The 15946-nt window shown below is 41.2% G+C and overlaps 1 protein-coding gene across 1 annotated transcript in view; it reads left to right on the forward strand.

The window, feature by feature from the left end:
• LOC129710387 (G patch domain-containing protein 8-like) overlaps positions 1-15368 on the forward strand; it is a 150258-nt gene extending 134890 nt beyond the window's left edge. Inside the window, 3 exon segments of the mRNA XM_055657351.1 lie at positions 6872-7002; positions 8801-10277; positions 10280-15368. Coding sequence (XP_055513326.1) covers positions 6872-7002; positions 8801-10277; positions 10280-12655 — 3984 coding nt within the window. The 3' untranslated portion in view covers positions 12656-15368.
• The last annotated feature ends 578 nt before the right edge of the window (positions 15369-15946 follow it).

Raw genomic sequence — 15946 nt, forward strand, 5'->3', positions numbered from 1 at the left:
ACGCATTGTTTTCTCATAGTTAATTTGCTTTTAGGCATGGTGGCTATCAATGTGACACAGCCTTCAGTCATTTCTTATGACATGAAAAGGCAGCAGATGTCAGCAAAGACATGAAAAGCATGCCAAAAATATAGTAGATACTAAAGGGTGAAGAATGTGCAAACTATCACTAGAGAATTAAAGGTAGACAAAAATGCTGGAGAAACTTAACGGGTGAGGCAGCATCTATGGAGAGAAGGAATACGCGACGTTTTGGGTCGAGACCCTTCTTCAGACTGATGTCGGGGGGGGGGGAGGGGGGGAAGAAAGGAAGACAATAGACAATAGGTGCAGGAGTAGGCCATTCAGCCCTTCGAGCCAGCACCGCCATTCAATGTGATCATGGCTGATCATCCCCAACCAGTACCCTGTTCTTGCCTTCTCTCCATATCCCCTGACTCTGCTATCTTTAAGAGCCCTATCTAGCTCTCTTTTGAAAGTATCCAGAGAACCGGCCTCCACTGCCCTCTGAGGCAGAGAATTCCACAGGCTCACAACTCTCTGTGAGAAAAAGTATTTCCTCGTCTCCGTTGTAAATGGCTTGCCCCTTATTCTTAAACTGTGGCCCCTGGTTCTGGACTCCCCCAACATTGGGAACATGTTTCCTGCCTCTAGCGTGTCCAAACCCTTAACAATCTTATATGTTTCAATAAGATCACCTCTCATCCTTCTAAACTCCAGAGTGCACAAGCCCAGCGACCCCATTCTCTCAGCATATGACAGTCCCGCCATCCCGGGAATTAATCTTGTAAACCTACACTACAATCCCTCAATAGCAAGAATGTCTTTCCTCAAATTAGGGGACCAAAACTGCACACAATACCTGGAGTGGTCTCACTAGGGCCCTGTACAACTGCAGAATTTCTCCATCTCTGCTGGATCTGCTGTCAAAATGAAGGACAGGTGAGGCCACTCTGGGACATCCCATCACCCTGTCTCTCCCGTTTTGCAGCTCTAGTGAGGCCACGCAGACTGGAAGAACAGCTGCTCCTATTCCGCCCAGGAAGCCTTTAAGCCACTGGCATAAAAATGAATTTTGAATATCCCCTCCCCCTTCTCTACCTAGCATCACTTGCGCACTTGAGGAACAGCACCTCATATTGTGCTTGGGTAGTTTACACCCCAGTGGTACCAACATTTACTTCTCTAATTTTAGATAGCCCTTGCTTTTTCGCTCCTTCCCCTCCCCTTCCCAGTTCTCCCACTAGTCCTACTGCCTCCACTTCCCTTTCTTTGTCCCCCCCCCCCCCCCCCCCCCCCCCCCCCCCCCGACATCTGACGAAGGGTCTCGACCCGAAACGTCGCCTATTCCTTCTCTCCATAGATGGTGCCTCACCCGCTGAGTTTCTCCAGCATTTTATGTCTACCTTAGATTTTTCCAGCATCTGCAGGACTTTCTTAAACATCAATTGCACACGTCTTATTTCCACTTCCCTCACTCCTGTCACCCAGTTGTTTTCCCTCCTTCCATCTGCATCCAGTCATCTCCCACTCCTCCCATCTGCATCGACTCATCTCCCACTCCTCCATACTCCATATCCCCCATTTTTCTTTCTCCTTCGCCCACCACCCCATTCTCTTGTACCTAGAATCCCTCCCTCTGGTTCTACATTTCACGCTCCCCTTTTACTTCCTTGCCAGTTTCCATCACTTGCATCCTTTTGTCTTCTCCAACTCCAGCGTTGGTTACCATCTCCTCTCGTCTCTACCCCCTAAAGAAGTGATTCACTTCCTCACTTGGATCCACCAGTCACTTGCTAGTTCTTATCCCATGCCTCTTGTCCTACCCCTTCCCCTTACCTCTTACTGTGAGCTAAGTTGCACTTTGACTGTTGACCTTTTTATTTAATTGTGAATAGTTTGTGTGTTTAATTTGTTTTGCCTTCAGATAAAGAGCAAACATAAGCCACCATTGCGAACAGTTGTCCTAATACTTCATAAAAAATGTACAAATAAAAAAAGACAAAACTCCCTGTGGATTCTTTGTATGATGAGCTCCTGTCAGCATTTCTTGGTGATGTTCTCCCATCGTTTCATTTCTCCACATCTGCTAATCTATTCCAACAAGCAATCTGGTTTTTGAGGGTTTATTTTACATGACTTGCCGGTGATGTCGCCTTTAATGTAGGTTATGTTCTATTTTAAGCTCTCCTCCTGGGAGATAGGGAGGTCTGGGTAGCTAAGGCTAATGGCTGGAAGCTGGTGCAGTTAAATGTCAGGAAGAAGCAAGACTGAAGCAACATCAATTAGAGCACAAATTAATTACGGGCAGTGCTAAATCAGTCATTCCACTACTAATGGTACCTTGGTACAATTACCTGTATACTTAATATATGCCATTAATATTTAAAAAAACAACTCAGAAGAAATTGCCCTAAGCACATTCGTCACATTTATCTTCAGACTCTTGAGCTTAAAATGAGTGTCTTGAGCTTAAAATGACCCCCAACCAAAGTGAAGTAGGTACTCGCCTTTCCATCCACAATTCCAAATTCTTTGTGATTCTTCTCCTTCAAAGAAAAACAATCAAGCAGCATGATAAATTGCATGACCGAAACATAAATAATATAATATTTCATAACTAACCAACACTTGGCACTAGTAAATGGCTTTAAAACGTCCTTTAAAAGAGTGTTAAAAATGACTGTACCAGCAAACTTCGGCGCACGGGATCCACGCGGACCAGCGATCCACATACACTAGCACAGCGATCCACATACACTAGCACTATCCTACGCACACTAGGATCAATTTACAATTTTTTTTACCAAAGCCAAATTAACCTACAAACCTGTACGTCTTTCGAAAGTGGGAGGAAAGCAGAGAGCATCCAGGGAGAACGTACAAATTGAGTAAAGATAGCATCCGTCGTCAGGATCGAACCCAGGTCTCTGGCGCTGTAAGGCAGTAACTACTGCTGCACCACAGTACAGCCCGTGGCACCTCTTTGTGTCTATCTCTGGTATAAACCTGCATCTGCAGTTAAAATGAATTCTGAAATGTATAGATACATCGTATCTGCTCAAGTTTAAACAAATGCCTCAATGGCCGGCGGTTCATTCTACAGCAAGATAATGATCCCAAACATACTGCTAAAGCAACAAAGCAGTTTTTCAAAGCTAAAAAAATAGTCATTTCTTGAGTGGCCAAATCAATCACCCGATCTGATCCAAATTGAGCATGTCTTTTCTATGCTGAAGAGAAAACTGAAGGGGTCTAGCCCCCAAAACAAGCATAAGTTAAAGATGGCTGCAATACATGCCTGGCAGAGCATCACCAGAGAAGACACCCAGCAACTAGTGATGTCCATGAATCGCAGACTTTAAGCAGTCATTCATCAAGGATATGCAACAAAATACTAAACATGGCTACTTTCATTTTCATGACATTGCTGTGCCCCAAACATTATGGTGCCCTGAAACGGGGAGACTATGTATAAACACAGCTGTAATTTCTACATGGTGAAACCAAAATATATAAAAATGGCCTTTATTAAAATCTGACAATGTGCATTTTAACCACATGTTTTTTTTCTATTACAAATCTCAAATTGTGGAGTACAGAGGCAAATAAATAAATGATGGGTTTTTGTCCCAAACATTATGGAGGCCACTGTATATAGAAAACCCTTAAAATCCAAGTTTCATGGCTAACTTGTTTATTAAACTATTACACGTGTTAAACTATTATATCTGTAAGTCTTAGAATATCATAGAATTATATAGGGAGGATACAGGCTCTTTGGCCCACTTGTCCATGCTGACCAAGATGCCCCACCTAAGCTATGTACCTGTCCAGGTGTCTTTTTAGATGTTGTTATAATATCTGCCTCATCTACCTCCTCCGGAAGTTCATTCTATATACAGTGGCTTGCAAAAGTATTCATACCCCTTTAACTTTTCTACATTTTGTCACGTTACAACCACAAACGTAAATGTATTTTATTGGGATTTTATGTGATAGACCAACACAAAGTGGCGCATAATTGTGAAGTGGAAGGAAAATGATACATGGTTTTCAAATTTTTTTACAAATAAAAAACTGAAAAGTGTGACGTGCAAAAGTATTCAGCCCCCTTTACTCTGATACCCCTAAATAAAATCCAGTGCAACCAATTGCCTTCAGAAGTCACCTAATTAGTAAATAGAGTCCACTTGTGTGTAATCTTATCTCAGTATACAGCTGTTCTGTGAAGGCCTCAGAGGTTTGTTAGAGAACATTAGTGAACAAACAGCATCATGAAGCCCAAGGAACACATCAGACAGGTCAGGGATAAAGTTGTGGAGAAGTTTAAAGCAGGGTTAGGTTATAAAAAAAATATCCCAAGCTTTGAACAGCTCACGGAGCACTGTTCAATCCATCATCCGAAAATGGAAGGAGTATGGCACAACTGCAAACCTACCAAGACATGGCCGTCCACCTAAACTGACAGGCCGGGCAAGGAGAGCATTGATCAGAGAATCAGCCAAGAGGCCCATGGTAACTCTGGAGGAGCTGCAGAGATCTACAGCTCAGGTGGGAGAATCTGTCCACAGGACAACTATTAGTCGTGCACTCCACAAATTGGGCCTTTATGGAAGAGTGGCAAGAAGAAAGCCATTGTTGAAAAAAAGCCATAAGAAGTCCCGTTTGCAGTTTGCCACAAGCCATGTGGGGGACACAGCAAACATGTGGAGGAAGGTGCTCTGGTCAGAAGAGACCAAAATTGAAGTTTTTGGCCTAAATGCAAAACGCTATGTGTGGCGGAAAACTAACACTGCACATCACCCTGAACACACCATCCCCACTGTGAAACATGGTGGTGGCAGCATCATGCAGTGGGGATGCCTTTCTTCAGCAGGGACAGGGAAGCTGGTCAGAGTTGATGGGAAGATGGATGGAGCCAAATACAGGGCAATCTTGGAAGAAAACCTGTTAGAGTCTGCAAAAGACTTGAGACTGGGGCGGAGGTTCATCTTCCAGCAGGACAACGACCCTAAACATACAGCCAGAGCTATAATGGAATGGTTTAGATCAAAGCATATTCATGTGTTAGAATGGCCCAGTCAAAGTCCAGACCTAAATCCAATTGAGAATCTCTGGCAAGACTTGAAAATTGCTGTTCACAGACGCTCTCCATCCAATCTGACTGAGCTTGAGCTATTTCGCAAAGAAACATGGGCAAAAATGTCAGTCTTTAGATGTGCAAAGCTGGTAGAGACATACCCCAAAGGACTTGCAGCTGTAATTGTAGCGAAAGGTGGTTCTACAAAGTATTGACTCAGGGGGGCTGAATACTTTTGCACGTAGCACTTCAGTTTTTTATTTGTAAAAAAATTTGAAAACCATGTATCATTTTCCTTCCACAATTATGCACCACTTTGTGTTGGTCTATCACATAAAATCCCAATAAAATACATTTACGTTTGTGGTTGTAACGTGACAAAATGTGGAAAGGTTCAAGGGGTATGAAAACTTTTGCAAGCCACTGTACCCCCACCCTCTGAGTGAAAAAATTGCCCTTCCAGTTCCTATTAAATTTTGCCCCTCTTGCCTTAAACTGGTGTGGTGATGCATATTAACAATAACCCAAACAACAATCCTCTTACCTAGGACATTGCTTTCTCTTTGTTTTTTTTCAGTTATGATTGAAGTTGTTGAAGAAACATACATTTTTTTCTAAGTCAACCTCCATGTAGTTTACACATCTTACAATGTGGAGATTTTATTCAGTTTCCAATGTATGGTAAAACATACTTTCAAAAGAGAGCTTGGTTCCTAAAATTGTCTATCCATCGAGATTTAGTAGGATGTTGGCTGGATTAGAAAATATTGTCTATGAGGAGGTTGGACAAATTTAGATTATTTTCTCTGGAGCTTCAGAGGCTGAGGGGCAACCTGATGAAAGTGTATACAATTATGAGAGGCATAGATAGGCTAGGTAATCTTTGTCCCGAGGTGCAAATGTCAAATACCAGAGAGCACAGCTTTAAGGTGAGAGTGGAAAAGCTTAAAGGAGAATTATTAGGCAAATGTTTTTATACAGTGTCAGGTCCCTGGAACATGCTGCTTAGGGAGGTGATGGAAACAGATATGATAACAGTGTTCAGCAGTCATTTAGACAGACACGTGAACAGACAGTGACTAGACATATAGACGATGTGGAGGTGGAGGGGGGCAGATGTTTGGTATCATGGGCGACACAGGCATGGGCCAAAGGGGCAGCTTCTGTTCATATGACCTAAAATATCATCCTCCTTGTTCAGATAATCAAGCCCACGTGGCAGTTTACTACTTTTTAAAAATAAAATTAAAAGTAAATGTTTTAAGAGCTTAATGAAAAAGGCAGCTTCTTTTAAGACACAATTTCTGCTTTTTTTCTGATGAGCTGTATTGAGGCATAGATGGTGGTAGGAGAAGGTCAGTTGGCCCTTTGACCTGTTCTGCTATTCTTTATAATACTGCATGACATTCCAGCTGTGGTCTCATAAAGGCCCTGTAAAATTGTATAAAGATATCCTTGCTCCAGGACTCAGAACCTCTTGTAATGAAAGCCAACATACTATTTGATTACTCCACCATGTGGTTCTTCACTACAATTCATAATTTCGATGAAATTGTTCTGGAAATGAATCTGTAGGGCCACTGCTTCTCAGCATAAGATGAATCCCAACCCTGCCTCTATCTCCAATTCACTGGCACTAAATACAATCAGCCGATCGGGGCTGGACCACAAATCGATGATGGACCTATAGCTTTTTAAAGAAGGGTGCACTTCACTGGGATGTTTTCAACAGCACTGTTTTAGGAAACTTAATTGAGATGCGCTTTTTTCACTCTTGCACTATTACAGAGATTAAAAGACTTAAAACAGAGAGAATTTGCTCGAAATGTTGCCTCAAGATCACGGAAAGACGAGAAAAAGCAGGAGCGGGCACTTCGGCGCCTCCATGAGCTTGCAGAACTGCGTAAACAGCAGGAATGGTGAGTATTATATTGTCCAGAGCTGCCTTCTCATCATTTTTACAAGTTATAATAAATGGTGACATCCTAGTCTGGTGAAGTATGTAGCAATGTTACAAAATTTTGAGATTTAAAAAATCAAGTCTGCAGTTTATCCCATCAGATAGCATAAAAAGAAGTTTAATTTGACACCTAATTCACTTTCATACCTTAAGTATTAAAAATGTTTTGGCCATTTTCATACTTGGAAATTGCTTTTCCATTAACTTTACACAAAAGCTGTGATGGAGGACAGTCAAAAGCCCATAACTTTCTTAAAAATCAAGAGAACTGAATGAAATGTTCAGTTCTTATAGATTGAAGCATTCTGAAACAAATATAAAACATCTTACTTGGATGAACTGAAATTAAAGCATATAATTTGTTAATTACCTAATTGTAGTTAATTACAAAATTGACTGTTGTGACGGAAATAGTAATAAACACCCAGACTGCCTTGAAAATTCAAAAATGTGATATTCCCAAGATCAGAACTTTAATATTATTGTATTATATGTTGTAAGTCCATAACAGATAGGTAAATAAATTACAATTTCTAGCAATAGACCAAGTCTTCATGGAAAAGATCAGTTGCTAGATGGTACATTGGCATATCATAATCAGTAGCATCATCATACTCCTCAGATTGTAACCAATAAGCAACTCTGTACACCTTGTTTTTTCTCAACTTTTCAATTTTGGCATTGTAAACTACAAGTTTTTGCTCTTCAAAGCACGCATGACATGCCCACTACTAAGAATGTCCTGTGTCCTGTAGTTCCATTTCTTAAGAAAAGGAAATATTTTTTAAATAGCCTAAGTATCCAAATAACAAACTAATCCCATTCACACAAGAATTCACAATATAACATGATTTTTAAATATCACTGTCATGAATTTATATGCAAGATGGAAGGAATTTAATGATTAATTCCCATAAATTAATCTAGAAACATCCACTCAATATAATTAAAATTTTTTTTTTTTTGCACAATACATGGGGCTAAAACTGATATTTAGTATAAAAATATTGACCATGGATAGACAATAACACAAAATATAGACGATGTAGATGCTCTTATGACATGATTGTCCAAAAAAAAGAGCATTTAAATCATCTTGCGAGTGGGTTTTTCTGGAATGCGATTGATTGGAACTTTGCATTTGCAGTGAATTTGAAGCCCATATCGGCAGGAAAAACACTGCCGGTTTGTATGGGGCCCAAATCACATTTTCGCAATGTAAAATTAGATTAAAGCCATCCCAAGAAACAAGATTATATGTAAAATATACGACTTACCCTTTGTTTTGTCCCGTTCTTGCGATCCTTCACATTGTAGGCGTTGAGGGCGTTAGAAGTCGCTTTTTACTTTAATATAATTATTAAATTGTCTCGCGATTAAAAAATAATAATAACTTTTTTATTGCATATTTACATTTCAGTGGGGTCCTGTCATGCAAAAATATGTTTTATGACGTGCAGAACAGGTCCATTAATAACTGGCAAGGTGTTTCAGGTGCGCTGCTTTGTCAGAACTGTCCAAATGGTGGGGCCACACCTGAACCATTGTCCCCTGTTCCCCATGCTGATGGAGCTCTTCTGTCGTTTTAACATGTGCTTCACTTTTGCAATTTTTCCTTTTTGCCTCTAGCTAATTGGCATTTTTAACTTTGGCACTTGACTTTCTTTTAACTGTCAAAAATAAATTGTCTGGTTTGTTCTTTGTTGATACTACATCCTTGTGAATGAGTTTACCTGTGATTTGTGTTATTGGTACAGTGCCCCAGGAAGTGGTCCAATGTTTAAAACTACCACAGTGGCCATTGATGAAGACGATGATGACAGAAATGTTGTCGACACAGATGAAAGTACTGGAGGAAAGACGAGCGGTCCCACATCACCATCTGTTAACAGGACTGTGCCTGACAACACAGTGGAAGATTACAGAGAAGAGGATGAGAACATAAGCCATTGTATTACTGGAAACTCAGCAGGGTTGGATCAAAACAACCAACCAGTCCAACCCTTTAACATCGCTCAGCTTAAGAACAATTCTGGCACTCCCTTACAGAAGCTGGGAGTGTCATTTTCTTTTGCGAAAAAGGCAGCCGTCAAGCTTGACGTTTCAGCGTCAGTATTCAGTGATGTTGCAGAAGAGCCCAGTGAATCTGAAGCAGCAAGCCCTGAAGAGAATGTGTCCTCTGGTCAAGTGCTACCCAAGGCAATGGAGGTCGAAACTCCAGTAGTCCCTGATAAGGTTGAAGCAGCTAGTCCATCCGAAAGCGAAAATGACTCCATAAATAATACACTATCAAAATTGAAAAAGATGATGGGGAAAGAGGATGATGCCTGTCAGTCAGAACCAGAGTATTATCACTACATTCCTCCGGCACATTGTAAAGTGAAGCCCAACTTTCCATTTCTGTTGTTTATGAAAGCAACAGAAGAGTTGCACAGATGTGATAGTAAGAAAACCTTAGAAACCACAAAAAATGACCCTGATTTACAAACTACTTTGAGGTTTCAGGAAAGCAGTGAGGAGCTAGAGAAAAATGAGACTCCTGCTTTACAACAGAGCAGTGACACTGTGGATGGTGGTCCCGACCTAGAGCCCGACCCCAAAGAAGACAAGTCTCCTGAAGCTGTAAGCAAACAGAACTGCAGCAACACGCCATCAAAACCTAGTGCTTGTGAGGAAGGAAAATCAAGTAAACATTTAGTAAACAAAGAAATCCTCACCGGACCCAAACAGCTAACGGGGCCATTTTTCCCCGTCTTGGGTAAAGATGACAGTACTACTCTTCAGTGGCCCTCAGAGTTGTTGATGGTTACAAAGAGTGAGCCATGCATCTCTTATAGTTGCAATCCACTCTACTTTGAATTTAAACTGACCAGGAATAGGGATACCAAAGGTAAAAACAAAGAGAGATGCCAGGAGAATGTGCATGAACGTAATGCACAAAGTACTGGTCAGGAGTCGCAGGAGATAATGAACATAAACACCAGTAAAGCTCCATCAAAGACGGTAGGAGCTGAGAGTGACGTCAAGCCTCTAGACCAGCCTCCCCTGACTGTAAGCAAAGGTGAAGCCCAAATTGGAGAAAATGACAAAAGTACCAATAAGAAAGACAAGGGTGCGAAGTCGCATAAGCATAAAAAGAAAAAGAAGCACAAGAAATCAGGAAAACATTTGAAGGAAAAAGCCGGTGAGGAAAAGGAAAAGCCAAAGGATGGTGAAACGCACGCAGAGACATCAAAAAAAAAAAAAGAAAAAAGCGTAAACACAAAAGCAAAAACCTAGATGAGAAAAGCAAAGAGACTGGTTTAGAACTCTCTGTTGCGATGGCCGCAACTAAGTCTACAGAGGAGAGCAGCAGCACGCAGAAGAAAAGGCGCAGGTCACAAGATTGTCAGCATTCAGCTGCCGCTGTCGAAGACGCGAGTAAAAAGGCAGATGTCTCTGAGGAACCTGTGAGTAAAAAACAGAAGACTGGATCTGGTAGCGAGCTAAAGAAACGGACGTCTGGTCGGAAAGATAGCCGAAGCAGGCACAGAAGCCGGGAGAGCAGTCGAGATGAAGAGTCTGACAGCTACGATGAATCTCATGCAAAACGATCCAGGCAAAAGTCATCCTCTCACTACAGTGATGAATATGATTCAAGAAGTGAGAGAAGCTACCCCAGAAGATCAAGAAGGCATCGCTCATCATCCCAGCGGTCATCTCATAGGTCATATTCTTCTGGATCTGATGTATCCTCGGACTGCAGTAGATACAGTCGGAGAAGAAGCTATTCTGACAGTTACAGTGACTACAGTGGTAGATCAAATCACTCTAAACGATCACATGGTTCAGATTATGACTACAGAAGGTCAAGGCACCGTGAGAAAAAGCATAAATATTCCTCTTCGGATGATGACTATCGGCGGAACAGGAGCAGATCCCGGAGTAGCAGCAGAGAAAGTGCTCGGACCCGCAGCCGGAGCCGAACTCGGAGCAGCAGTCACAGCAGGAGCCGGAGCAAGCGGCGCAGTCATAGCACCACGCAGCGGGTCTGGAAGAGGAGCCGGAGCTACAGCCACACGCGCCGGGACAGCGGGCGGCACCGCACCTCCCGGAGGTCCGTGTCCAGGGATAAAGGATCGCACAGCCACGACAGCTCTGGCGATCGTCGGTCCAGTCGGCGAACCTCCAGCAGGTCTTTCTCGAGGGATCGGGTATATCGATCAAAATCTCCCTGTTACAGCAGGGGCAGAATGCAGGGCAAAAAAGATGACTATTCGAAAAAAGAGGAAAACATAGGAGATGGGACAAAATCAGGTAGTTTGTTCCACAAAAGTCTCGGTGGCACTTCAAGCAGTACGGGAAAGGTGCACTCAGAGAGCGAACGCACGCCAGAAGAAAGGAACTCGTTAACAGCTAAGCAACTGTTGGAAAAAATCCAGTCTAGAAGGTTTGAAAAGAAAACCGAATCAAGTAATGAGACTGCATCGACATATAATAAAGTAGGAATTAAATTGAAAGATCCCCCACAGGGTTATTTTGGGCCTAAACTTCCCCCAGCTCTGGGCAATAAGGCAATGCTTCCTTTGATAGGAAAACTCCCTACAGTCAAAAAGCCCGCAATGAAGAAGTTGGAAGATCTTTGCACAGAGAAGGGGGGCAAAGAAGAGGAGCTGTACTTAGCAGAGCCTAAAGAAGTGGCAAAGGAGGAAGTCAGTCAGGTGTGGATAATGCAGGAAGAGAATCCAAGTAGAGAAGACAAGTCTGACAGTGAAGAAACGTTGGGTGTAACTGAACAAATCCAAACCATTTCTGGTGAAACTCAGTTTGATCAGGTCATCTCAGAATCTTATATTGCTGATGTGAGCACACCAACCGAAGTGATCACGACACCTGCGGAAGTGGGACCACCCGACGCGGATGAAGCGGTTATGATGCATTTTGCACCAGATCCAGAACCGTTCTCCAATTATATTCCAGAAGCTGAAGTCACAGAGATTGAAGAGGATTCCCAAGAAGATGTAGATTCAACAGTGGCTCCATTTGACAGACAGCCCATAACATTCACTCCTGAAGAAATGGAGAAATACAGCAAATTGCAGCAGGCAGCTCAACAGCACATCCAACAGCAGCTTCTAGCAAAACAAGTGAAGTCTTTCCCTACCTCGACTGCCATTGTTCCTGCCCCAACTCTCCAGCAGTTCCACATCCAGCAGCCTTCAGCAGCGGCGACAGCGACCTCAATCACCACTGTCCACCACGCTATATTGCAGCATCAAGCCGCTGCCGCCGCGGCCATGGGCATGCACGCACACGCACACCCCCAGACCCTTGCTCAGATCCACCACATACCCCAGCCTCACCTAACCCCAATCTCTCTGTCCCAGTTAACGCCATCCATTTACCCTGGCCACCCTGCCACGTTTCTAACGAGCCACCCAATACACATAATACCTGCATCGGCCCTCCACGGCGGTCCCCTGGCCCTTCACCCAGTCCCACACGCACTCTACCCAGCCTTGTTTGCCCCCCGACCTGCAGGAGCGGGTGCTTCAGCTCTTCATCTCCATCCTTTCCTCCACCCTATCTTTTCAAGTCAGGAACTCCAGCATCCTCCCAGTCATGGCACTTGAAGCAAGCTGCAGGGAATGAAAATAATGACATCTGTCTTCATTTCACTAAGTCGATTAACAGTTAGTCTGGTGCGAAGATACTACATTGGTGCATTTCAGACTGATTTTTTTTTTCCAACAGCCAAAGAGTTCAGGCTCAGGCCCGAGAATATATTGCATTTTCTGTGCTTGTAATATCAGGGATTTCCATTTTCTTTATAGAAGCAAGTATTCAAATGAAATATGTGGATGTCCCAAAACTCATCAGTGCATTACTCAAAAAAAAAAGCAAGGTTGAATAACTTAATTATTAATGACAAAGTGCACCAATATTATATTCAGTGATTTAGCCTCCTTATCCCATTGCTCGCTCCCACCATAACACAGAGAGAAATGCCTATATTTGTCAATCTGTCTAATTCTGTAGAATCCTTGTGATGTGCATACTGATATGATGATGGAAGAAACTTGTGTGATGCAAGGGTCCTTGTAAAGGATGTTGAGACTGAGGATCCCATAACTTCTGATCAGTGGCTGTGAAGTATAACGATGAAGGCTCTACATGGTCTGTATACTGATGATCGTAAAGTAAATGGTACCCCTGGAGGTCCTACCTCGAGTGGCATGCCAAAGAAATTTGGGCATGCAAAGCTGGAGAGTCAAGATGTGGAAAATGCAGCACAAAGTTTGAATTGTGAACGAGAGGAAGCAGACTTTGGGGCCCTCATGTATTGAAACAAGACTGCGGAGAAGCCTTATTGTAACTTCTCAAAGCTCAAACACATTTTTAGTTAAACTAGCTTTGGTGTAGCAATGGAATTTTTGGGAGGTGTCTAAAATGTTTGCGATAAAATGTCTAATCTTTGCGATTAAAATGTTTATTCCCACTGCTGTTGTAAAGTACAACAATCTTTGTATAAGTTATAGGTTATAATTTAAAAAAAGACTTGTGGAAAGAATTGCACTGAACTCTGTACAGGTGATGCTGCTTTTGTAGGTCCATCCAAAACAATGATATACATGCAGAGTGCTGCAATAATATTTTTAAAGGATGAATTCATTTGGTTTTGTGGTACTGTTCTAACATAGTGCTTTGTGTAAATATGTTTGTAGGTTAAGCAATCCCTTGTATAGGTAGGCATCATAAATCTTTGGTTCTGGCAGAACTTAAGCATGTATATTTTACCAAAACCCATGTATTTTTTGAATTTTTTATGTATTGTAAATGTAAAATTTCTTGAAGTTTGTTTTATTTTGTTTTTGCATACACAAAGTATTCAATGTCAAAGCAACTCTGCAAAACAAAATGGTGCTTGGGAGAGCCTGATGAATCGTCAAGCTGATGCATCTAGACACACAGAACTGACAGCTATGTAAATTAAAATCGACCAGGTTAATCAGAGCACCACCATGTTCATCCCAACAAAATTCACTTCAAATAAGTTATGCCGTGAAAAGCATTGATAGTTTAACCATTTAATTGAAAATTCTGTTCCCAGATAGTTATATGATTATCATCCTTACTTATTCTTTAAAGGTTGAATAAACTTTACTAACTGGACAGTCTTTAGTAGCCAGGTCTCACTTAGTGATTCACCAAGAAGCTTTTCTTCTGCCAGGGATGCTTTTCCTACAATTTAGGCATAAAATAATGTGATGAGTGTTTAGATGCCTGAAAATAATTCATTTCTTGAGAGTCTGTCATACTGATAACTGTGTATAGAAACTCTGTTTACACAAAGAAATCAAACCTGTTTTTTTACAATATGATCCATTTAAATTTACTTACCATTTTCCGGGTAAGTATCTGGTGGATTAATTTAGTTTGAATTTCAGATTGTTATATTTGTGGTTGACACAATATAAACTTCATATGCTGCCTTTCTTTCAAAATGCTGAGAAAAATAAATTGAATTGATGCTAACTTCAAATTTGGAAATTCTAATTTATCAATCTAAGGATGACGAATTAATTGCATTTGGATGAGATTGGAGGTATGGGATAAATTCAGCGTTTAAATTCTCAACCAGTAAAGACAATTTTCAAAGCAGATTATTTAAAAAAAGACTAAATAATTGTACTAAATGTAGTAATAAAAATGCAGTATTAAAGGCCCTGGTATGTATGAGAGTACTAGGAAATTTGCATAGCAATGTCTTGTATAGATTTGCTTGGCATAGTTACCAGTCAGAGCATTATGGAGCTTGCAAGCCATTATCTGTAAAAACAAATATTTGTGTCATTGAAAAAGAGACACAGATCTACTTTATTTGCCATTTTCCTTTTGTAAAATGAGCTTCCAATCATCAGTTTTATAAAATAGGTTATTTGGATTTATCATTTGTTTATTGTAGGGATCAACCCAGTTTTTCTCTGAAGATCATAAGGCTGAGTTCTAATTTTACAATTACTATTTCAGTCTTTGAGCTGACTATTAATCATGGTATATACATGCGTTTAATAAGGACTGCATTTCTTTTGATGACACGTTTTCCTGTATTGTCAGTTCTGTTTGATCTTGAGCTTCTTGATTCCATTTGGTATCCTAAACATCCACACCTTGCAAAGCAGCCAAGCATCCATCTGTTTCAAAATCTGTTATATAACAAAACTAGAAAGAAATGTAACTAGCTTATTGCATATTTTATTTAACTTTCAGTCACAAGAACATGCAGAATATTACTGTACAATAGGAGAAAAACTTTATAACAATAAAGTATGGATAATTTGTGAACCCTTTTTTATTTATTACCATTATTGAACATGCTACGGCCATCTTTATTTACTGTTAAACGGATGTAAGTGGAATGAAAGCCGTGAAGGTCTGAGCCAGTCATGACTAGGTGACCAAAGGAGTCTTTGGCAGATTGGGCATTGGCAGTGATATTTGAGTGCACATATTTCACACAAAGGATGGTGGGTGTATGGAACAAGCTGCCAGAGGAGGTAGTCGAGACAGGGACTATCGCAACATTTAAGAAACAGTTAGACAGGTACATGGCTAGGACAGATTTGGAGAGATATGGACCAAACGTAGGTGATACTCGTGTAGCTGGGACATGTTGGCTGGTCTGGGCAAGTTGGGCCGAAGGGCCTGTTTCCATGCTGTATCACTCTATGACTATATTTCTACTCAGAGTGGTATTCGCATTTTGGTTAGTTCAAATAGGATTTTTTTGATGGACTGCTCTAAACATGTCAATTTATTGTTTCTTCATTGTAAACATTTTTAATACATTGCTTGTTTTTTTAGTTGCTGTTGGATCTCATAATCTTCCCCATTGATGTTCAAGGCACATTTATGGAGGCATT

Source organism: Leucoraja erinacea, chromosome 27, assembly GCF_028641065.1.
Source record: "Leucoraja erinacea ecotype New England chromosome 27, Leri_hhj_1, whole genome shotgun sequence".
Classification (NCBI taxonomy): Eukaryota; Metazoa; Chordata; class Chondrichthyes; order Rajiformes; family Rajidae; genus Leucoraja; species Leucoraja erinaceus.